General features: G+C 58.2%; 1 protein-coding gene across 1 annotated transcript; it reads left to right on the plus strand.

Moving 5' to 3' along the window:
• Positions 1–609: 609 nt before the first annotated feature.
• On the plus strand, positions 610–22,667 carry CUEDC1 (CUE domain containing 1). Its single transcript, XM_074160511.1, has 11 exons — positions 610–713; positions 10,408–10,888; positions 11,423–11,550; positions 13,111–13,237; positions 14,730–14,913; positions 16,049–16,132; positions 17,380–17,469; positions 18,381–18,474; positions 18,675–18,733; positions 19,324–19,394; positions 19,622–22,667. Exons 2-10 carry the CDS (start codon positions 10,523–10,525, stop codon positions 19,389–19,391), a joined length of 1,200 nt encoding a protein of 399 aa, XP_074016612.1. The 5' UTR covers positions 610–713; positions 10,408–10,522; the 3' UTR covers positions 19,392–19,394; positions 19,622–22,667.
• The last annotated feature ends 897 nt before the right edge of the window (positions 22,668–23,564 follow it).

Consider the following 23,564-nt stretch of genomic DNA (forward strand, 5'->3'; position numbering starts at 1 on the left):
GTGTCCTTCCCTGCCGTGATGTCCAGCCACCCCGGCAGTGCCCGTCTCCACCCCGGTGAGGATGTGCCTGATGCCGGCAGAGCCCCACACGCTGATCCCCGGGTGCCCGCAGCCCTTTCCCGGTGCTTCTCTGATTGCCAAAAGCATCTCCTTCAAAGACAGGTTGAAGGCACCCATCCTCTTCCCAGCAGCAAAGTGCCCAGGAAAGTTTTGAATTGAAAGTTTAGAATCATGGGATACCAGGTTGGAAGTGACCTCGAGGATCATCTGGTCCAACCTTTCATGGTAAAAGAATGGTGGCCCAGCACTCCATCTGGCTGAATCTTAAAAGCGCCCAATCTTGGGGAAAACTTTTTCAGCATTTTATTAAAAAAGACCTTTAAGATTTAAAAAAAGCCTAACAAAACAGCATCTGACCCGTGCATGGACACCCAGCCTTTTCCCCCACCCGGATCCGCGGTGTGGCTGAGCGGGCTTTGCCGTCGTGGTGGCATGGGTGCTGTGGTCCCCTCCGCCCCGAGCTGATAAGAGCTCGTGGGGAGCCAGCGGGGCTCCCCAGGGCGATAGCGAGCGCTTGGTACTTATCTGCCTGCACCAACCGCCCCCCCTGCGGGGGTGAAGATAACTGGGGGAGCTGCGGACGGTGGCGTTCGGAGGGGAATGCCGGGAGAGGAGCCGGAGGGTCATTCGCATCCAGTGTCCGTGCCGTGAGGGTAAAATCCTGGGGTGGGACCCGTGGGGAGGGGGCTGCTGCCGTAGCCCTCTGGGTGCGCTCGCTGGCCGGCAGTGTAGGATGCTCATGGTGAGAGCTGGGAAGCTTTTGAGTGGTGTGAGTTAATGATGATGATGATGATGATGATAATTGCCCACTATAAAATAAGAAAAATGCCCGTAATAGTAACACGGGGCCCTTGGAAACGTGTGAGGTGGTGATGGGTCCCCCTCTTGTGGCGTGGCCGGGGTGTCAGCGTCTCTGTCACTGTGGCCAGGGTGCAGAGGGATGTTGGCCGGAGCTTTTCCCCTGCTCGGTGGCACTGGGCTTGCAGCAATGGTTCAGGGACCAGGTTTTCCCAGTTTAGGCTGGTCTCCTCGTTCCCTGGGGTGAGCACAGGAGCTGGATGAGCACAGTGGTGTGTGAGGTGAGCCGGGGCAGGGACCCTCGCTGGGAAGACAGTCCCTAAGTGGACCAGGAAATTGGAAGGGGAAAGAAACCCACCCCAGCCGGGTGAAAAGCTACCTGAAAATAACGGGAAGTGAGAAGAGAGGGAACATCTGGGTCCGGCTCTTGCAGCACTTCCGTGGCTGCCACCTCTGGCCGATGGTGGTTGAGACTCGCGTCCCCACCGCTGCTCCGGCACTGCCGAAACCACCGGTGTCCCACAAGTGTCAGCTGCCCACCAGCCTCTTCCCCTGCCTGGGGGGCTCACCGTGTCTGCCCTGGTGCTGGGGGCGGCAGGCTGCGGTGCCCCCGTCCCCGGTGCCCCCGTCCCGCCCTGCCGGCCGCCTTTGATGCGGGTGAGTGGCAGGTCCATTGTGGCCCCTTTGTGCCTCCCTCGGTTCTCGGGGTCCGCACAAAACCTGCCATGGAAACCAAACCCAGCCGCTGCCCCAGGAAACCCGCAGGCGCAATTAGGAAATGCAGATATAAATGCAAATTTCCTGTGCCGCCTTCCAGGGCCTGGAAAGTTGTCCCCGGGCCACCAATGTCCCCGAGCCACTGGTGTCCCCAGTTGCAGGGATGGGGAAGGCATCGGGGCAGGGTTGGGCAGGCAGCAAGAACTGGGGTGAGCCACTTTTGGGGTGTCTCGGGCTCTTCTCTGGCCACCCCGTGCTCGATGGCGGGAGGAAGGGGGCATCTCAGCCCGCCCTGAGCGGTGACTCATAGGTGACAATATGACATTGATATTTTTTTTTTCCATCCTCTCGGTTGCCCAGCGACAAACAAACAAACAAGTGTCTTAAAACCCAAACTAAGAGCCGCGCAGGAACTGTCCCCTCCCGCCACGGGTGTGCGAGGCCGGGCTCCGGCGGGTCCCCGTCGCTGGCGGTTCTGCCTGTATCTTCTGGGGTTTGTTTTGGGGAAATAAATGTCTTTCTCGCATCCTGCAGCCACGGTGGCTGAGCCCGGCCGAGGGAAGGCAGGTTGCCCGCTTGTCGGTCAGTGCCCGCCTCGCCAAAGCTCACCAAGAGGAGATGGAAAAGGAGATAAAATCCACCCACAAGTAACTCCAGGAAGCACAAACGCTTCAGGTCTTCATTTCTGGGTGGTATTTATGAGCAGTGGATGCTCAGGCCCTTCCTCAGGTCCCCGGAGGAGCGTGTGTGGGTGGAGTGGGGATAACGGGGGTGAAGAGGATGGAGCGGAGGTTGAGGAAGGATGCTGATCTGAGCAATTCCCCTCCCTGGGAGGAAGCAATAATGGCTTTTTTTCCCATCTGCTGGAGGAGCCGTAGCGAGGAGCCAGGGAGATGAGGTTGGCACGTGGAGGGCATCGTCCACAGCAGTAATCCCTGTGGGGAAGGGCAGATCCTTTATGTGCCGATCTGAGCTCAGTCCAGGGCTATACTGCTTAAAACCAAGCATTTATTGATGGCTTTTATTTTTCCCAGCTGCAGCCCCTACATCCTTTCCTATCGGTGGCTGAAGTGGTGTGGGATGTGCGTCCCCCATTAGTGGTGCTTTTCCCCCGGCTCTGGTCTGCTTTATTGCTGGGAAATGAGCTCTGACTCCTGGAAGTGGTATTTCTTCCTCCTGCCTGACAGCTTGTCGATCCCTGCCCTCCCTGGCTTCCCCGGGGACGGCGCAGGCAGCCGGGCACGCAGGCACGCTGGCGATGGAGCCCTGCCGCTGCGCTTGGCAAGGAAAACCGAGCTTCAGTGGAGGGGGGTGTGTGGAAATAGGCAGATCGTCTCTGGAAAATGGAGCGTGGCACACTGCTAGGTGGGTTGCAGGGACATTGAGGCTCAAAGCTGATTTTAATATTTGGCTTGGTCACGGAGTCAATTATAGCCAGGCTGGGACGGTGGATGGAGATGTCCATCAGAGCCCTGGCCGATGGAGATGTGTCGCGTGGGAGCACATGCCAGGGCCGTAAGGGGGACAGGGGACAACCTTTGGGGAGGATTCATGGACTCCTGGAGCCTAAACCATTGCTTATAAAATCCTTGTGGCTTTGAACCTCCCTGGCTGGCAATTGCCACGGTCAGGCCGGTGCAAAGCAACCGGGACGGGATGGCGGTGGGGTTGTATGTGAATTAATTACACAAAATTAATGAAAGATAAGTGAGATGAGATTTTGAAGAAGAAGGTGACCCAGTTTGGTGGCCGGGCACGGCAAGGGGGTGAAGGGGGCATCAGGAAGAGCCACTGCTGGGGGGCTCTGGCTTTCCCTCGCTGCCAAGAAATGGGGCTGAGCTGGCACGGAGCAGACGCTGCTGCTGAGCTTGAGCGGAGACCGAGAGCTTATCTGAGCGTTGGCCGGGCTTCAAATCCAGGTTAGCATCCCGTGTAATTTCCATATAGAGCCGTGATGTGCTGCGACGGAGCAGAAGGAATGGAGTAAACTCGATATTTCAGCTTTTGAGGGCTTTTCTCTCCCCCGTGAGCTCTGTTGTGCCAGGGATGGAGGAGCCTGTTCTCAACACTGGAAATGCTTCTGCAGGAGGGGCCTGACGTATTGGCATTAATTAAATATCTGTCCCTGGCGAGGTATAGCGTTTCAAGCAGGTTCTCCTCTGCTGAGCAATGTCACCCGGCGCGAGGGAGGACAAAAGAGTGGTGCAATTACAGTGTGACGCCATGTCCCGGGACAACACGGGCATGGCAGTGCCCGAATTGTTGGCTGGGTGCTTTCGCGGGGTGGCTTGCATCAGCCATATGGCTTAGTGACTCATAAAAAAAAAAAAAAAAAAAAAAAAAAGAGCTGCTCCATTTGCAACTTAATTAGTCCCTTTCTTTCCCCCAGTCTTGGCTCGCAGCGATCCCGACTGTGGGATCGCCGTGGGCTGAGCGGGGCTGCCGGTGCCGGGCTCGTGCTGGATGCCGAGGGATGGGTGACCGTGCCGGGTGGCTGGCGTGGGCATCGGGCAGGGCCTTTTCACTGACCTTATGCCATCCATCCCTGCCGTGCCAACTAGCAAGGGGCTGGGGAGGAGGGAGAAGCGAGGGGTCCTGTTTGGGAGGGCAGACGGGTGTTTTCTGCACCCAAAATACCTGCAGGATGTCCCCGGGGCTCCCTTGTCATCTCCCTGGGGACACCTGAAGCTGCAGACGTGGGGATGGAGGTGCAGGACCTTCCCGGCGGGTTTTACCGCACACGTGGCGTGGAAACCTTGGGACTTTCCTCCTCCTCGGCTGTGGTTCGGTGCCAGGGGAAAGGGTTGCCAGCAGCCCAACTGATCACCTTTAAATCTTTTTACTGGCCCCTAATGGCCAGGGGCCTGTCCTGGTAAATAATTCACCGTGTCCTCACTGAGAGTTTTACTCGACTAATTTTGTTTCCATAGAAACTTGTGGGATCTTGCTGCTCCGCGGAGCCTCGGGCAAATCAATATGGGTTGTTTTTTCTTTCTTTTTTTCCTTTGCACATTAAGCAATGGCCCTTAAACCCCGACGGCAGGAGAGCAGCAGCTGGACATGCTGGTGGCCGGGTGGCACCTTGGTGCTGCCATCACCTACGTTGTCCCTGGTTGTCCCTGCTGGGATGCCCAGCTTCGTGGGATACCCTGGGCTGGATCCTGCAGAGATGCTCTGCACCAGCACAGTCTAATCCCAGTCCATTCCCAGTATGTTTCTGCTATGCAAACAGCTGCAGGGGAAGGAGCTGCCTCTGCTCGGGCTCTTTCACTGGTTTTCCCTTCCTGTCCTTTAATTTCTTTGACCCTTGACCTGAAATGGCAAATTAGCATTTGTGAATCAGCTGCGCTAATTAGCTGGGGAGTGGGGCTGGCCCTGCCCTCAGCCTGTGTTCACTTTCACCCACTCTTCGTTAGGTGCTCGCTGACCAAATCTAACCCAAAAATTGCCTGAACGTGGCTCCTCCGTGTGCCCTGACCAGGACTTGGCCCTGGGGGGAGTTGGGCACCTTTGTCTCTGCAGGAATTTTTATTTTCTTTCGCTCCCCCGTGGCTTCCCAGTGTCTTTGTGCTGAGCCGGGAGCACAAAGGGAGGAGAAGGGGTAAGCGGTTAAAGATGGGTTTGTGTGACCTATGGCGTGAGGGGCTTTGCGTGATGGCTGCGGCCGGCGCCGGGGGGGACGCGAGCGGGCACGGGGGTGCCTGGGCTTCCCTCCTGCCAGGCTTGAGGTGGGTGGGTAAACTGAGGCAGGGAGCTCGGCGGTGGGCACGGGGCTTTCCCGCGGGACGGGGGCAGCGCTGGCACCCCGACCTTGCTGCCGTCATGGGTGCCTTTGCTCGGGGCAGCCCTTGCTCCTCGGAGCCGTTTTAAACAAGCTCTAAGCTGATTTTTCAGCTGTGTGTTTTGATGTCGGCAGTGAAAGTCGGAGGAGGAAAGGTCGTTGATGTTCAGCCACCTCGAGGAATAATCTTATATCAGCCTCTCTGCTTTAGGCAACCTCTTACGTCTAATTTATTACACGTTGATACGAGGTAGAGCTGAACAGAGATGCAGTTACACCACACGAAGGGATGCTGGGTTACTTTAATCACTCACACTTGCTTGACCTATTTAATTTTTTTTTTTTAATCCCTTCCTGGAAACCTTATTTCATGTTTGAATTCCCTCAACTATTTTAGGAATGTCGTCCTACCAAGATCAAGTTACCTTCAATGAAACCAGTGTAAGGCAGGCGACTTTTTGATTAAGATCTAGCGCTACCTCATTAATGGCGACTTAGTTTGGGGTGGGGGGGCTGTAATTCTGGGATGGCAAATGTGTGAAAGCCGGGGATTAGCGCGGCACAGTGCCGAAGGGCAGGGGGGTGGCTCTGTCCTGGCTCAGCCGTGAGGGCTGGGGGCATCCTGGTGGTGCCGGGACCCCCGGGGTGGGCATCACTGCGGATCCTGCTGCATCCCAGCACTGGCAGGGGGAAGGTGGGTGCTTCGGGGGGGTGTGGGGTCCCCGGCAGAGCCTTGCCCAACTTCTCCGTGCAGGCTGAGTGCCCCCCCCCAAGGTTTTAGCGGGGTGCCGTTGGTTTATGAGCCGTCTGGGTGCTGTGGAGGGCCGACATCTGGTGGGCTCACAAAGGGCCCTCATAAATCTGTCCGGGAGGATGGCATGGCCGACCGCGGCCAGGCGAGCAGTGGGTGCCCCGAGGCAGCTGCAGCCGCCGCTTCTTCACTTAAACGTGGTTATGGTGCGTTTCAGCGTGCAGGTCTGGCCGTGGGCTCCCCAGTAAAACCATCAGGAGAGAGCGTTTGAGCGGTAACGCTGACGGTGCCTGGCGTCGGGACCAGGGTGGCTCCATGGCTCTCCCCGGTCCCCTCCCGGCTGCTCCCCGGGCTTTGGTCGCTCCTCTCGGAGCCCAGAGAGGTACGTGCTGCACCGCCTCTCAAACAGGGCTCTCTTCTGCTCTCCTCCCTGATTGCTTTTTGCTTGGAGAAAGGCTTAAACCCAGCCATTTTAATACGTGGTAGAACAAGCATTAAAGGGGATCCTCAGGTTCTTATTTGTTTCCGTGAAAAAGGATTTGCTGGCAGGCAGTTTTCCCAGGCTGTGGCAGGGAGGTGTGTATGTGCATCCCCTGAGGCTGACGGAGAGGTGATGGAGGGGATTTTGGAGAGGCTGGTAAGGCCCCATCCTGCACATCCTCGGCATGTGCTCTGCCTTTCCATTTGCTGGTAGACACTACTGTGATTTTTCTTCCCGATCATCCCAGTTTCAATCCTATTATAGTCACACCTGCAGCCGCCCAGCACTCACATTCCCAGACTTCTCACTCCTGTATGGAGCAAATCTGTATCCTGCTCGGCAAATCTGCTCTGGCTGGAGCTGTTATTTCTGGTTTAACCTCCCCAGTTTTGAGATTTCCTGCAAGAGTCTTCCATCCAGAAGCCGGGGCGCTGGCAGCCCTTGTCTCTAGATAATCCGGTGCCTGGAAATTCCTTCTGCACGTCTGCTCTGTGTCCATCATCCCAGACATCACAGGCCTGGGCTTGCAGCCGCTGAGTGATGCGTACCCTCGGGGAGCGCTGGGCTGGGGGAACAAGCGATCGATGATGGTGTCACCCCCCAAATGGGGGTCGTGGCTCTGGAGCGTTTGTAGGATCTACAAACGCAGCGTGGCAATAGCAGGGGAAAAAGGGCTGGGCTGTTTTCGCGGTGTTTGAGCAATCCCATCTGCTGTCTGAGCTGCAGCAGACACTGGGAAAGGGAATATTCGCGTTTGCTCTCGGTGCCAAGGCTCTTCCGTGAGCTGCGAGGGCTGCGAGCCCACTGCTTTTACAGCTGTTCAGCTCCTCCGTTCGGGCTGCCTGCCTTCCAGAGCCGAGCAACTGCTGTTTCCAGCATGACGTTACCGGTTCGACCGACCCCTGGGATTATCCAGCTGCTGTTCCCGGATGGCTGACGGCCGAGCCGTAGGCAGCCTCCTCCGCACATCGCACCGCGCTTGCTCCCGGCTGGAGCTCACCCGAAGCGCCCGCAGCTTCTCGGGCTGTCCTTCAACATGAAAAGTTCTTTTTTTGCAAGATACCAAGTGCCCCGCGCACAGGGCTGGGTGAAAACCAGCTTTGCAGAGCCGGGATGCCGGCCGTGCAGGAGGACGTGCTCCCCCGGGCTGTGCTCGCCTTATCTGCTCCCCGATGGGTGTAATTAAGGGTTTCTCCGCGGCTGCCGAGGTCTTGTTCTTGGCTCTGGCTCAGGCGAGAGCAGATCCGAGTTGTGCAAGTGGCTCAAGTGGGAGAAAAAACAGGGTGCACCCATGGGCTTGCCAGGGTGAGCCTCCTCCCTGAAGGTCAGCTCTTGTTTGGTCTTATTTTATGGTTTTTAAGTGGTGAGCTAATGGCAGGAGCTGGACCCAAACGTGTGCCGGTGCCTGAGCATGGTGTGCAGTGAGAAAGTGGACGCGGATACCCATGGGAGAGCATCCCGTGCCATCCTGGCTATGTGGTGATGGCAAAACCAGTGCGGGCATCCCCTGTGCTGGTCCCCATCCTGGGGCACGGAGCTGCTCGGGTGGTGCCGGCGTTTGGGTGAATAACAAATAACAGCTTTCAGGGTCTTTTTTGCACGAGAGCAGGGAAGGACTTACCTTAAGGCAGGAAGAAAGTTGATCAGGCACCAGCTAAACGAGTTGTCACAGCCCCATTCTGCAAACAGGAGGGCACAGGGCGAGGAGAAGCCCAGCCCGCACCCCGCAGTGCCCTGAGTGACCCCGGGCTGGCAGTGGGACACCAGATTTCTTCTTTCCTTTGGGGGAAATCCAAAGGATTTTGCTTTTCCTGGTGTCTTCCCAGCCCCTCGCTGGCACCGCAGAAATAAGGGCCAGAAACGCTCAAAGGTCAAACGCTGGGAGACAAAGATTCCGCTCCCCAACCACAGGGGCTTCTTGTTACCTTATAGGTCTCAGGATTTTGAAATAGAGCTGGGATTTCCAAGCACATTTACTGATTTTCTATTTGATTTTTCTATTTCCTCTGTTTCTATTGGAATTTGATTTCCTGATATTACCATTTGAGGTGTATGAGCCAGCGTGGCACTCCTGAGCTAACGGCCCCCTGCAGAAGTTCTCAGCTTCATGTTCCGATCGTTGTGTGTTTGCGGTGTATCCTCCATCAGCAATTTTCCCCTCGTTGTCCCGGCTCTTTCCCTATCCTCTTGGAGCAGCCAAATCTTTTAAGGAGCGTGCGTACCCCGTGAGTGTGTTATAACTCAGTTTAATGTGTGACTAAACCAGCCATGCAATATTGCAATTAAAGTATAATACCAGAGGTGCCAACAATGCCGGCTTTTTTTGCTGTGAATGAGTCACGATCGCAGAGGAGGAACCAAGCAGCAGTATTTTATTAACTGACTCCAGCAGATTTATTTGTCCTCGGTGAATAGAGCCGGGCAGGGCTGTCGGAATTGGTCCTGCTCCCCTCGCGCAATGGCTGCTCCGCTCCTGGTGAGCAGGAGATGGTCCTTGGGACAGAGAGCCACTGCGGGGACGGGGACAATTCTTGGCTGAGTGATCTGTTAAATGCTTTTTGGGAGTGAGCGGGGGGGGTTCCTGATGCTGTTTGGACACAACCCCTGGAGCCTGGCAGTGAATCTCCTGCTGCTTTTCCACGGGTCCCAGGAATCCCCATGGGACGGGACCCCTGCGGGACTCTTGGGGTGTCCCTGAGAGGGCTGTTTGTGGTGGGGCCACCCCGTGTCCCGCAGGAGCATCAGTTGGAGGGACGTGTGGCACCGAGCTCAGCCCAGGGACCACTGCCCTGAACTGGGGCTGCCATTCGGACTCACTCATGGGGCTCAGCGGCACGCTCGGTGAATGGAAATGCATCCAGGATTACAAAAAAGCCATGGAGGAAGATCGGAGCATCATTCCCCCGTCCTCTGGAGGTGTCGGCAACTCCTCCGGGTGCTGAGCCAGAGCAGGGCTGGCCCTTGGGGACGAGACCAGCATCGCAAAATAAACCTTCTGCCAGAGTTTGTGCCGAATTTCCTAGGTTTATAAGTGCGTTTTGCTCTTGGCAGCCTCTGGAAGCCCCTTGCAGCAGCTCGGGGCCAGGTGAGCGCTGGGGACATGGCTGTCACACACGGCCTCGCTACAGGCAGGGGAGAGCCCGGGTGACCTTCAGAGGTGACTGCTCCGCTTAATGGCTTTGAATCTGATTATACCCTGTTTCCCTAAGAAATGTGCTTGGCGTGTTCTTCTGCATTAAATACCATTTTAGGGACAGTTATCTTGAACTCTCCGCCTGCCGCTTAGGAAAAAGCCTTTGAAAATGATATTATGGATCAAAAGTGTTCCTGGGGTAATTCTGTTTCAACAGTGGAGTTAATCCAGCGCTGAATTTGGCCCTGCATTTCCAAATGAGAAGCAGTAGCTGTATAATCTGTTTATGGTTTTAAAGTGAATGTTAATCTTGGATTTGGTGGCTTTTCCCGAGGGTCGATTTGCCGTGCTGCCGAGTATCTCAGCCCCCTGCTCTGAAACTCTCCGAGCAGAGTCCGCCTTTTATTTTAAAGAGAGATTTTACCGTGTTTTATAAATACATGTCAAACCTGGAAACATTAAATCTGGGGAGCCCTCGGCAGTGGAAGTAACGCCATTTTTCTTGCCTTGTGTTTTGTTTGTACAGCACCGGGCACGGTGCATCCGAGCTCGGGGATGGGATGGTCCCGTGAGGACACGGTCAGATGGGTTGAATCGAATCAAGTGTCCCCCGCTGAGACAGGGATCTGGGGGTACCTCTGGGTGCTCTGCCCTGCGGGTGACATTCTCCCCTGTCCCCTCTGCAGGTGGGAGGATGCTGCAGCGCGCCGGGGGCTGACCCGCGGTGCCACCCCGGCTGCGGGGAGCGGGACCCCCCACCGCCCGCCCCATGCTCCCCGCCGGCCGCCGGGGCAGCGCCCCATGACCAGCGGTGGCGGGCGCCCGCCGGGACCCCAGCCACACTGCCATCCACCCCGTGCCATCCGCCCCGCCATGACGAGCCTCTTCCGTCGGAGCAGCAGCAACGGCAGCTCGCGCGGTGGCGGCTCCTCCGCCCAGGAGCTCAACAACAGCCGCCCCGCCAGGCAGGTCCGCCGGCTGGAGTTCAACCAGGCCATGGAGGACTTCAAAACCATGTTCCCCAACATGGACTATGACATCATCGAGTGCGTCTTGAGGGCCAACAACGGGGCTGTGGATGCCACCATCGACCAGCTCCTGCAGATGAACCTGGACGGCAGCGGCTGCGACGACAGCTCGGACTCAGAGGACAGCATCCCCCCCGAGGTAGCCCCCAACGGTGGTCCCCAGCACATGGCTGTGGGTGGGGGGTCCCCTGCTGGGGCTCCTGGCCACCACTGCTGGCTCACGGTGAGCAGGGAGCTCAGTCTCATCCTGCTTCATATCTGCTTGGGCATGGTGCTACTGCAGGTGGGCAGAGATTTGAGGGCCCCATTTGGCCGACCTGGAGCGTGCAGCCTGGATGGTTTGTCTTGGACAGTGCTTGAGGCTCAAGCCAAAGTGCTCCCCTCCCTCCCTCCCACCCCAAACCCAATGGAGACCCTTCTGCTGCTGTCAGAGGCCCCTCCAGGGCTGTGTGCACCAAGGGACAGGCTCACCCGCCCACCCAAAATGCTGTGTCTCGTCCCTTGAGAGCAGCACCTCCAAACCCCGTGGGGGACCGGTGCTGGGAGGTTGTCCCCATCCTCTCCGCAGCAACGTTCAACCAGTCCCGTCCCCGCTTTGCTGCCATGTGTGGGGGCCTGGCCTGGCAAGGAGCGTTTCCCCAGCTTGCCCTCACCCCGTCCTCTTGCCCTGCAGATCTTGGAGCGGACCCTGGAGCCAGACAGCTCGGATGAGGAGCCCCCTCCTGTCTACTCCCCTCCCACCTACGAGAGCCAGGCGTTCGGCAGCCGCTACCCCCGCGTGCCACCCACCCCACCGCCCAGGTGAGCCCCCAGCCCCATGGCTGCATCCCACCTCCTGCTCCTGGCAGCCAGAAAAAGCCACAAGTCTCTTCTTCTGTGAGACCACCCCCCAGTGCTGCCTCCAGTTCTGGGGCCTCCAACATCAGAAGGACATGGAGCTGTTGGAGCGGGGCCGGAGGAGGCCATGGAGATGCTAGGAGGGCTGGAGCCCCTCTGCTGGGAGGACAGGCTGGATGGGGCTGGAGTTAAGGTCAGGCTGGATGGGGCTTTGAGCAACCTGCTCTAGTTGAGGTGTCCCTGCCCATGGCAGGGGGGGTTGGAACTCGATGATCTTTAAGGTCCCTTCCAACTCTAACCATTCTATGACAGGCTGAGAGAGTTGGGGGGGTTCAGCCTGGAGAAGAGAAGGCTCCGGGGAGACCTTAGAGCAGCGTGTCAGTACTTAAAGGGGCTACAAGAGAGACAGGGACAAACTTCTTAGCAGGGCCTGTTGCGACAGAGCAAGGGGTGATGGCTTCAAACTAAAAGAGGGGAGATCTAGACTAGATATAAGGAAGAAATGTTTTATGCTGAGGGTGGTGAGACACTTATGGTTCCCCATAGAGGTGGGAGATGCCCCATCCCTGGAAACATTCCAGGTCGGGTTGGACAGGGCTCTGAGCAACCTGATTGAGTTGAAGATGTCCCTGCTTATGGCAGGGGGTTGGACTAGATGGGCTTTAATGGTCCCTTCCCACCCAAACCATTCTATAATTCTATGAGATCACCCTGTGCCCGTGCCCGGGGGTCTTGCTGTGCATTAGCTGGCCCCAGCAAGGGGCATCTGGCGTCAGTTCATTAGGGCTGGGTGAGAGGAAGCCGAGGGTGATGAGTGAAGCTCGCAGCTGGCTGAGAATTCCCTGCGAGGCCCTAAAAACTGAACAGCTGAAGGGCCTGGAAAGCTGTTCCAGCAGCGCTTGGAATGGCAAAAATCAGCTACCGGGGGCGCGGAGCGCTCGCTCCCGCTCAAAAACACCAGGTGCTGGGCAGCTGGGGCCCCGACCTCGGGTCGGTTTGGCTTGTAGCCACCGGCTTGCTGAGTCTGGGGGGTCTGTGGCCCTGCGGGGTGCAGGCTGTCCCCCAGCAGCACCGCCCCAGCTGTGGGCTCAGGGCTTGCAGGAGGGAAGGGGCCAGTGCTCTGGCCATCTCTGTGCCACCCGCCTTGGGCGAAGGCGCTGCCGGGTGTTCAGGCTGGTGTGACATCTGGGGAGAGACATCCGTCAGCTCCATAAGGACAATCCTGCCCTGCGAGGGTTCCCGCAGGGCTGTTTTATGGGAATCTGAGCAATATGGAGAGGAGAAGGGAAATGCAGCCTACACACTTGCAGGGCAAGGCTTGAAAAGCAGCTCCCAGAGATTTCAAGCTGGCATGGAGAAAAAAGCCTTCCACTCCCCAGAGCTAATACTGTGGATCTGGGAGGTGTGACGTGGTTTCTTGGTTCCCAGCACCACTGGTGGAGCTGGGCACAGGGGCTGCCATGCCGTGGCACACATCGGTGGGTTTCTCCCTCCCCAAAGACGCTGTCTGTGCTTGCCCCGCAGGACGGACGTGCCGGGGCCCGGCAGCACCCCGGCACCCGGGCGTTACAGGAACTGGAACCCGCCGCTCCTGGGCAACCTCCCCGAGGATTTCCTCCGCATCCTGCCCCAGCAGACGGCCAGCACACAGGTGAGGCTCACCACCCCTTCCAGCCCATGTCCCGGCTTCACGGTGCACCATGGAGCACCAAACCCCATCCTTTGCCACCCTGAGCTTGCAGTGTCAGCTCTCTGAAAGCACCTGGGTACCGGGCACAGACTAAACTGATCATCTTGGAGCGCTTCTTGTTGTTCAAGGCGAGACTGGAGCGAGCAAGGTGTGAAAGGGGAATCTTCCAGCCAGGCTTTGATGGTTTTTCTGCCCTTAGCCCAGCAGTTAGTGCCAGAAACGCCACTTGCAATAAGCACCTAATATTTTAAATTATTTGAAAATCTTATCTGCTGCCCTGGTGAGGAGCAGCGGGACCAGCACACGCTCCTGGGGAGAGTGGCTCTGCCAGGGTGCTCGGGGGCTGGTGAGGTGGAACTTGGGTGGAAAATCTAGAGCAAACCAGAGGATTTCCCCCTTGGGAAATCAGAGTCCTCGTGTGCTTCATGGTGGTTTTGGAGTCACAAGGCTTGTGCTTGTGGGTGCCTTTCTGCCCGCAGTGGGCAGCACCCCGTGGGGCACCCAGCTTGGCTCCAGGCGCATCCGTCAGCCCCTTGGCTAACACAGGAGCCAGCCCGCAAATGGGGCTAGCCCGCTCCTGGCATGGCGAGGGGCTGGGAGGGGGCTGCAGGCACCCTGCCTTCCCCCTGCATTGCCTCCTCCCTTCCCTCTTTGGCTCCAAAGGCAGGCTGCCACGTTTTCATAAACGATTGCCCTGCAAGTTGAGCTTCACGGGCAATATTACCTTTCTGGGAATAGGAACGTGCCAATTCATTTGGGCTCAGGGGGAGGAGAGGAACAGCTGCCCTTTTCTTTCCCCGGTAATTGTGTGCTTTTGCTTTTTATGGCTCTCCTAGAGCAGCTACAAATCAGATAAATATTGTAGGCGAGGATGGGGTTGGGGCTGCACGGCATGGCTCTGCTGCTCCCCAGGTGTGAACGCGCCGGGAGCCGGGGGAGAGCGTGAGGTGCCTCGTGCAGGGACGTTTGTCAGCGGAAAATCGCAGTCTCCGCTTTTTAGATTGGAGGAAATAAAAGCAGCGATGCTGGGTGAGGTCCTTCTCCCTCCCCTCTACACCAGGTTCTGCCTTGGCTTAACCCCACGGTTTAAAGTTAAAAATCTTTGCAAAATGCTCTGCAAAGGAGCTCTTCTGGATGCACCGCTTCCTCCTCGTTGCCTCGCTGAACCCAGACCGAGATGTCCCCGTTCCCACGTGGGGTGTCCGTCCCCTCCAGCCTCTGTCCTGTCCCCCCTTCCCACCAGGCAGTGGCGGAGGTGCCCTGTCCCCTTTTGTCCCCCAGCCCAGCACAGTGTAGGAGGGGGGGACCCCTCTGGGGAGCCAGGGGTCGGGGACTGGGGGTGCAGCAGCGTAACGGAGGAGCAAAGGGCCAAGCTCAGCCTGAGGCGTGTGTGCTCCTCACATGTGGGCACCGAGACCACTGACCGAGCTCTGCCATGTTTTCTCCCCACCAGGGCTCCCCCGGCTGCCGGCAGCCCGTGCTGCGGGGACTTGTCCCGCGGGGCCAGGGCTCCCTGGAGCAGGAGCGGCGATGGAAGCAGTACCTGGAGGATGAGCGGATCGCGCTCTTCCTGCAGAACGAAGAGTTCATGAAGGAGCTCCAGCGGAACCGGGATTTCCTCCTGGCCCTGGAGAGAGGTGAGAAGCGCCTTCAGAAACATCTCCCTCTGCTTTTTGGGTGTGTGCCTCCCCCTGTGACGCTGGACACTGTGGCTCGTGCCAAAGCAGAGCCAGCGCAGGATGTGGCCAGGCTGGTGGTCCGTCTGGGCACTGGGCTCCTCCTCTGGTGCCACGAGGCTCTTCTCCCCCTGCCTGCCTCTCTGTGGTGGCTCTGGCAAAGCCCAGAAAAATTTGTAGCAAGGAGCCTCAGAAATGTCCTCTGAGCCCACCCTGGCCGGTACACCCTTCCTGGCAGTGTCCCCTCCCCAGGTGCTGGCAGAGCCTGAACTGGAGAGCAGTTTTGCCATGATTGCTCCTTCCCCATCACCTGGTGAGCCGGTAGCCCTGCGGGGAGGGCTGGAGGGTGTTGGTGGTTTTGCTTAGCAAAGAGCCTCCCTTCCCCTCCCTCGCCAGCTCTGAGCTCCCCGGTTGAGGGGCTGTCACCCTCAGAGCTCTCGCTGGAGGTTTGCAGGGTCACGGCAGCACCCTCGCTGCAGGGCTTGTCCCCGGCTGCCGCGGCTGCAAAACCACCGTCGCGCTTGTGGCGTTCTCGTAGTTCCTCTGTGGCGGCGAGAGGAGCGCTCCCGCTGCTGCTGCGGGCTCCCACCGGAGCGCTTGTGGTCGCTGTGCTGAGGCAAAGGGCTTCCAGTGCCAGGCGAGAGGCTGCCTTCCTCCTGTGCTCATCTCTGGCCCTGCTGCTGCCTTGCCGAGCCCACCCGGGCGCAGAGGACGCTGTCCTCCATCCCCGGCTGTGGCAGGGGAGATGTTTATTGTCCCTGGAGCACGGCAGAGGCCAGAAGCGCGTCCTCGGGGAGGAGCACACCTTTGGAGAGCTTTTATAGCTTTTTGATAGATCATTTCTACCACACTTCTACATCTTGTCCTGATGCAGGATGGACCTGGGCAGGAGGTGCTTCCATGTTACCTTGGTGGGCTGGGTCAGGCTGTTCCTGTGGTGGCCAAGCTGCTGTGGGCCACTGGGAAGCCTGAGCTCCATCCCCTGCCATCAGCCTGGCCCCCCCCAGCCATGGGGCCGTGAGAGAAGGGGGGAGCGGAGCCGCCTCACTGCCTCGGGGGCCTGATCGAGCCGGGTGCCGGGCTTTTTGTTTTTCAGATCGATTGAAATACGAGTCGAAAAAATCCAAGTCGAGCAGCATTGCCGTCAGCAACGACTTTGGTTTCTCCTCCGTAATATCAGGTAACTTTAAAGACGTGTGTGAGCATCACCTCTCAGCAGCTCCTCTGTTCCCAGCTCTCTCCCACCACCTCTGGGCGGGGGGAAACTGGCTGATCCCTCCCTGCTGCCCCCCCAGCGTGGGAGAGGAGCTGGTGGGTGATGGGGCTGGGTGCTGCTGCTCTCCCTGCCCATCCCGTGTGGATGGTGTCTCCATCCATCCCTGCGGGTGGGAGCCGGGATCCAGTTCCCAGGGGAGACAAAGCCCTGCCTTGTCTTGGCTGCAGGAGTGGATGATTGGGCCTGGGAGACATAATGACTCTTCCTGGGTAATCCTGATTAACCTCGGGGAGCGGAGCAGCTGCCTGGGTTCAGAATTAGAGCTGGTGTCTGGATGTCCCCGTGCGGGAGCAGGCGAGGTGCAGGGGCCGAGCCCCAGCTGGTGCTTCCAGGGCACCCAGACCTGGGGAGGGGGCACAAGGACACGGCTGTGGGGGTCTCTGGTCCACCTGACCGAGTCGCTGGGATGCCTGAGCTTCTGCTCCTGATCCGGTGGTCCTGCCATCCCAGGAACCGAGCATGGGCACAATCTAATACCTGGAGTGCTCTCTACAACTGCCTGGAAGGAGGGTGTAGCGAAGGGGGGGGTGTCAGTCTCTTCTCCCAAGGAACAGGTGATAGAACAAGAGGAAACGGCCTCAAGTTGCGCCAGGGGAGGTTTAGGATGGATATTAGGAACAATTTTTACACTGAAAGGGTTGTCAAGCCTTGGAAGAGGCTGCCCAGGGCAGTGGTGGAGTCTCCATCCCTGGAGGTATTTAAAAGCCAGGCAGACATGGTGCTGAGGGACGTGGGTCAGTGGTGGGTTTGTCCATGTTGGGTTGATGGTTGGACTCCATGATCTCAAAGGTCCCTTCCCACCCAGACGATTCTATAATTCTGTGCAATTAGTGCCCAGGGTAATTTGGGGCCTCCCGCTCTGCAGCAGTGCTGGTGGTGGGACTGAGCTGCTGGCTGCCCCATATGCACTTGAGGTGAGCCCCACCATGGGGCTAGGGGTGAGCTGCAAGCCCAGATCTCTGTCCCCACCATCTTGGGGGTTATATCTGCGGGGTGTTCTGGTCCAGAGCCAGTCCCTCTGTGCCCGTGCCCTCGTCCCTCCTGGTCTCACTCGGCTCCGCTCCTGGCAGGGCTGGAATTGGGTCATGGAAGTGATTTGTCTGGAGCCTCGCCACGCACGCACTCCCGGTGACCAGATGTTTGCCTTCCAGGTGACGTAGCCCCCTCTGGAACCAGCGAGGCCGGCGGTGCCGTGTCTGACGATGCCTTATTCAGAGACAAATTGAAACACATGGGAAAATGTGAGTCGGTTCTCAGGCCCCGTGCTGGCAGCCTGCGAGGGCTGGAGGGGAGCTGGGAGCGGGGCAGGCAGGGGGAGAGCCAGCAGCGCGTCCGCTCTTCGTCACCTCTCTGGGCACACGTATGCCCACATTGCCCCACGAGTCACAGAGAGGGCTGGCATGTTGGAGGACAAGGCACTGGCCATTGTGGCACGTTGTGCTCAGCCTCGGCAGTGATGCTTTGGGGTTGAGTTTCCATCTGCAATTTAAAGTCCTGGTGCATCCCTGCCCTGTGGTGCTCTCCTCCTGGCCCTCGCCGGTGGCAGGGGGCTCCTGTGCCACATGCCAGGGCTGGGTGCCAGCCAGGAGACGGAGACCTGAGTCTTGACGCCCCAGCTCCGCGCTGTCCATCTGTCCCTGGTGCACGTGTGGGTTGTGGCGCGAGTCAAGGATGCCGGTGGCGTTGGGGAACAGAGGAATTCCTGAGCAGGGTTTGCGTGAATCCCAGAAAAGCAAGCAGAGGGTTTGCTGTAACTCTGCCTTTTCCCATCCTTTCCTCTGAGCAAGTCACAGCTCGCTTCTCCTGTCGCAAAGCAAGGTCTTTGAGCAGCTTTGAGCCAGCTGAGACGCTGGGGAGATGTGGGTCAGTCGTGGGTGGGGAAGGTCATGAAAATCCCCATGAAAAGGTAGAAATGTCAGCGCCCCCCGCCAGGGACCACCGTGTCCCTGTTGGTCACAGGACCCCTCTCTCCGAGCCTGGCAGCCCTGCACGGCCCCAGTGTTTCCAGGCAAACCCGGGGCATTGCCGTGGGGTGTCGGGGCACGGATGGCTCTCACACCGCTGGCCATGGCCATCTCCTCCCCATCGCCCACGGCAGCTTTGGGAAGGGTTTTGTTTGGGGCGAGACCCTCACTCGGCTGCTTCCCTCCAGCCACGCGCAAGAAGCTGTTTGAACTCGCCAGAGCCTTCTCCGAGAAGACGAAGATGAGGAAATCGAAAAGAAAACACTTGTTGAAGCACCAAGCGTATCCTAAAAGGGGCTGGGGAGCTGGGGGGGGGTGCGGGGCTGCCAAAGCAGCCTTGCTTGGGTGTTCCCGGGGGCTCCCCGAGGCCACAGTCTGTCCGGAGCCTCCGGGCTGCCTCTTGTGGGGGGCTGGGAAGGGCGATGGTGGTACCGCAGCCATGTCCCGGCCCCACAATTGGTTTTCCTTAGTGGTGGGTGCAGGCTGGGGACGGCGGCTTCTACGGCAAACCTTCTCGACGATGTCGAAGGACATTCGTGCGGTAAGAAACGGGGTGCTGTGCCCTGCGTGCTCTGCTCAGCATGGCTACCTGGGGTCCCGTGGTGCCCGGCCCTGTCCTGCCCCACGCCATCCTCCTGCTGGGCTTCCATTGGGACCACCCTGGGGCATGGCCACCCATGCAACACGCTCGCCCCTGGTCCCACCTGTCTCTCCTGCACTTTGACAGGGTGACTGGAGACGGGGATCTCTTTTGGGGACTCTCGGGGGGGCTTGCAGCTGGTCTATGCAGCCCTGTGGGATGTGTAGTTCGGGGCACGGTCCTGGCAAATCTGTCACCAGCCAGGTTTGCACAGAGCTGGATCTTGGCAGTGGGTTTTGTGCCAACCCCGACCACCCCGGGGGCTGGCTCAGGTGTGACCGTATGGCAGAAATGCCCCCATGGGCCAAAACCACCTTCCAGTGTTCTCAGAGTCCCCGTGTCCCAGTCTGCGGGGATTGTCTGGGCAAGGAAATACCTGCCCTGGGGCAAGGGATGGGCATCTTCCCCACTGGGGCTGGCACTGGTGGCCAGTGTCCCGGTGTGGAAGCTGCTGCAGCCCCCGCAACCCCCTCCCTGCCTCTGCCTTTCAGATGAAGACTTCCAAGTGCGGAGGCAGCAGCTCCGGGAGGAGGAGGAGACGCCGAAGGAAGGGCAGTAAATGGTGAGAGGCACCTGGGGACAAATGCTTCCCGGTGAGCGTCTGTCCGTCTGTCCTGGGGGCTCTGGGTCAGGTCCAGAGCATGTCCTGGTGGGGACAAGCCCCGTCAGCGGCTGCGGGTGCCGTGGCTGGTAACAGCTCCGGGTGCCACAACGGGCAAGTGCTGGCCACGGTGTGGCTGAGGCTGAGCACGTGTCGTTCTCCTTCCCTCCCCATCTCCTCCCCTCCAGGTCCCAGCGCTGGGGTTTGTTGCTGGCACAGAATGTGCACGAGGCTTCCTAAGGAGATGGCTGAAAAAGGAAAAAAAAAAAAAAACCACCACCCAACAAATAACCCATTCTTTTGGCTGTTCCCCCTCTGCTGTTGTACTCCTCTGAAGTACAAGTATCAACGTGAGGCACAATGTTTTCTTACCAGCGGTTTGAAAACAACTTCTCCTATCTAGCAAATCAGCCAAAAGGGAAAAAAGAAAAGGAAAAAAAAAAAAAGTGGGCAGCTACTGTGAGCTGCTGAGGAGGAGCCGGTGGAGCTCAGACTGGGGAGGAGCAGCAGCCCGCCTGCTCGCTCGGTCCGAGCCGCGTCGCAGGAGGACTGAAAATCAGTTGTACTAATGAGGATGCATTCACATGTGGGATCTGCTTGGCTGGAGCACTCCTGAACATATCTCTGTAGCGATCTGAGGTAACTTTACTCCACACACACAGGAAAAAAACCCAACAAACCACGTGAGACAGAGAACCTAACAGCCGTTGTCTACTATTGCTAGGAGTAACGAGCAGAGATTCAGATCAGGTAATAGTCAAATAATATAAATTGTTTATAAAAGGAAAGGCCTTCTTTTCCTAGGCGTTTCACTTTGAATTAAACCTTTGCCTTCGGCATTGCTAAAACTGCCTTGAAGTCCGGACGCTCTGTGGGCCATGGCGTGGCTCACTCCCGCCCCGGTGCCGCAGTGGGGCAGGACGCCGGGCAGCACCAAGGGCTGCATTTCCCCTCGGTTTAACCCTCAGTGCCGAAACGGGACGCTCCACGTCCCTCCGACGGGTCTGACCTGGTCCCGGCTGCCGGGCAAGGGCGCTCGGTGGCTCCCGGGATGTCCCCCCGCCGTAGGTAAGATGCAAAGTTCGAGCTGGGGGGTTCGCAGCTGAGGCTGGTGGAGGCGTTTTGGGCAATGGAGAGTTGGCACAAGGGCTTGCGGGTTCTGCCGGGTTTGGTGTGGGGCCAGGGTTGGCCCGGTGGCAGGAGCAGAGCACCCTCTCTCGCGAGGGCTCGGGGGGCCCGGCAGCAGCACTTGAATCAGCTTTCGGAGATGCTGTCAGGCTAAAAATAATTACGTAAACAAATTCCTTCCCTGTGTAAGTAATGAGTGACGAGCGTAAAGTCAGAATTCGCTCCCGCCAGCACATTTTCTTTTCCTTTATCGGCATAATCTGTTTACTGCTAAATGCGGGAGGTGGCTACAGACGTGCCTGTTTCTCTTTCTGGCTCCCGCGAACCAGCCCAAATGTTGCAAGATGGGAGCTGCGAAGGCGGCAGACGCAGGAACCCCAGCCATCAAACACACACGCAAACTGTTTTCCCTGCCTCTCCGCGGGGTTTTGGTAACAAAAGCCCACATTGCAGGCGCTTGGCTCCTGACGGGCTCCTTTTCGCTCCCTCCCGGAGCCCCGCGTGCCTTTGAAGCGGGCGCCAGGATTTCTTTCCGCACCTGCTGAGCGTTGCTGCCGTCACGGGGATCGGTGGGGACCCCGCTGCTTTCCCCCCTCCCCGCTCCCTGGCTGGCACCGGGGCTGCTCCGAGGGCTCTGGGGCTGCAGGCTCTGGGTAGTGTCCCCTTAGAGCCTGGGGTGCCAAGGGCTGGAAGCACCTCAGGACCCCAGCGAGCTTTGTGTTCCTAAAATTGAAGGAGCAGAAGATCCACCCCACCGAGCTGAGCCCAGTTTTGGTGTCTGCTCCTTTTCTTTGGAAGGGAGGAGAGAGGAGCATCCCTTGAGTAGTGGCAGCTCGGCCGATGGGTTAGAGCTTGTCCCAAGCCACGATGGCCTTGTCCTGCCCTGCGTGCCTGGCTGTTGGGTGGAGAGGTGCTGGAGGGGCACGGCGAGCTTTACACCGGGCTGCTCTGCTCCCTGCGGGGTAAAACAGGCATCTGGAGTGGCGTGTGTCCCCGCCTGGCTCAGGGTGTGAGCGTGGCTGCGGGTGCACGGGGCTAAGTGTGAAGCTGGGGCTGGGAACAGAAGGTCCTTCAGTCCCTGGGTGAGAATTTTATCCCCAGACCGGTGGGGAGAGAGAAGGGGCTCCTTTCCTACCCTCCCCTGCCTCCGGGGTCCTCCTCGGCTGCCGTTACTCCCTCCCAGTCCAAAGCCTCTCTCTGCACATTTGGAAGAAGACCAAGCTTGGAACCGGATCAGCTTGTCAGCGTTCCAGCACCTCGTAGCTACCGAAGGCTTAACTTTCAGCGAAGTTTCCATCAGGGCAGGAAGCACCACCAGGCGGTCGGGCAGGAGCTCGGGCTCTCGCGGGAGGGAAATTCTGCTTCTCCCCAGCCCGGGAGGTTGTTACCGGAGGGTCGGTCTGGAGCGCGGGGAGGAGAGGGCAGCGAAGCGCTTGTGCTGGGTGGTGGAGGCATGTCTACCCGCTGCCGAGCCCTCGGAGGGTTTGCTGCGCTCCTCATCCTCGCCGGAGGACGGGCTGCGTCGTGCCGTGGCTGTGGAGGATGGCGCTGAGCTCTCTCTGCCTCTCGGCCCTGGGCAAGCCACGTTTGGCGTCACGTCACAGGTCAGTCCTGCTGGAACCGCCGGCTTTGACCGCAGCAGTGGGAAATGCCGCTCTTCCTGCTCGGTCGCCACCTTCGTTAACACGTCGCCTCCGCGTTGTCTTTGTTAGCCCAGCCGTGGTTTGCAGGCGGAGAGGAGCTGGGGGGGGGGCAGGAGGCTGCCTCCCCTTTCGCATCGGGTTGGGCTGGCCGAGCGCGTCCCCGCGGCATCCCCTCCGCTCCCTGCGATGCTACCGGGGACCCGACGGAGCCCACGCAGGGCTGTGGTCCGGGAGAAAAATGGGAAGTGGGTGCAGACCCCCCCCCCGGCCTCGCTGGCTCCGTCTCCCCTGCCCAGCAAAGGTTTGGCGTTCGGTGGGTTGCCAACACGGTCTGACAGCCTGCCCTTAAGCATCCTCGGGTGGGCAAAGCCCCTCTGAACTATGTCTCTCTGTAGCCGCTGCAAAACACCTCGGAGGCACAAAGCATCATTTTAACGGGGGATGAAGAGTGATTATTTTTATGTCCTTTAAAAAAAAAAAAAAAAAAAAAAATCAGGTCTAATGAGTAGAAAAGGCCACTAAAACCGGCTGGGAAGCCAAAATGCATTTCTTACATGAAACTGTACAATTCTCAGTGACGTTTGTATCACTTCTATACAAAATGGTTTAAAAAGAACAAAACAAAACAATCTGTGACATTTGTGAGTGTTGCTATTTTAGAATTTATTTCCATAAGTGATTTTTTTCTTAAAGATGTTTAATAGTAATTCATATGATAAAGTCCCGTTGTACTCTTAATGCTCAGCTGTATTTTGCTTTTTTTTTTTTTTTTTTCTCCCATTTCTTCACAGGGGGAAAAAGAAAGAAATAGGGGTGGGGAGGGAAAGGTGAGCTCTAGTTTTCCCCCCGCCATGGCTGCAGATGCCCAAAAGCCCCCCTGGCTCCTTGCCCCCCTGCTTCTCTTGGTGGAGAATTCGCACCCGATGATTTTCTCGAGAAAGCGATGTGGGAGATACATCACTGGTGAGCTCTTCTCCATCCGGGAGCAATTCCTCCTTCCACCCGGCAGGACGTTTGGTTCAGGAGCGGGTCCCCTCTGGTGCCTGCGGTGGGAGACCGTGAGAAGAGCCCCGGGAGCCCAGGGCGAGCGAGAGCCCAGGATTTGGGGAAAGCCCTTGGCACAGTTAAGGATGCTCTGGGGATGCCACGTTACGGAATCACACGGGGTTGGCAGGGACCTCTGGAGATCATCTAGTCCAACCCCCTGCCAGAGCAGGGTCACCCAGAACAGGTCCCACAGGAACGTGTCCAGGTGGGGTTTGAATGTCTCCAGAGATGGAGACTCCACCGCCTCTCTGGGCAGCCTCTTCCAGGGCTCTGCCACCCTCAAAGTGAAGAAGTTCCTCCTCATGTTTAGGTG

The sequence above is a fragment of the Numenius arquata genome, chromosome 18, assembly GCF_964106895.1.
Source record: "Numenius arquata chromosome 18, bNumArq3.hap1.1, whole genome shotgun sequence".
Lineage (NCBI taxonomy): Eukaryota > Metazoa > Chordata > Aves > Charadriiformes > Scolopacidae > Numenius > Numenius arquata.

Excerpts from the sequence above, each read along its gene's own strand:
- CUEDC1 (XM_074160511.1), top strand. The coding sequence starts at position 10,523 with ATGACCAGCGGTGGCGGGCGCCCGCCGGGACCCCAGCCACACTGCCAT. Across the intron at positions 13,238-14,729 it reads AGCAGACGGCCAGCACACAG|GGCTCCCCCGGCTGCCGGCA; the intron begins GTGAGGCTCACC and ends TCTCCCCACCAG. Across the intron at positions 17,470-18,380 it reads ATTGAAACACATGGGAAAAT|CCACGCGCAAGAAGCTGTTT; the intron begins GTGAGTCGGTTC and ends GCTTCCCTCCAG.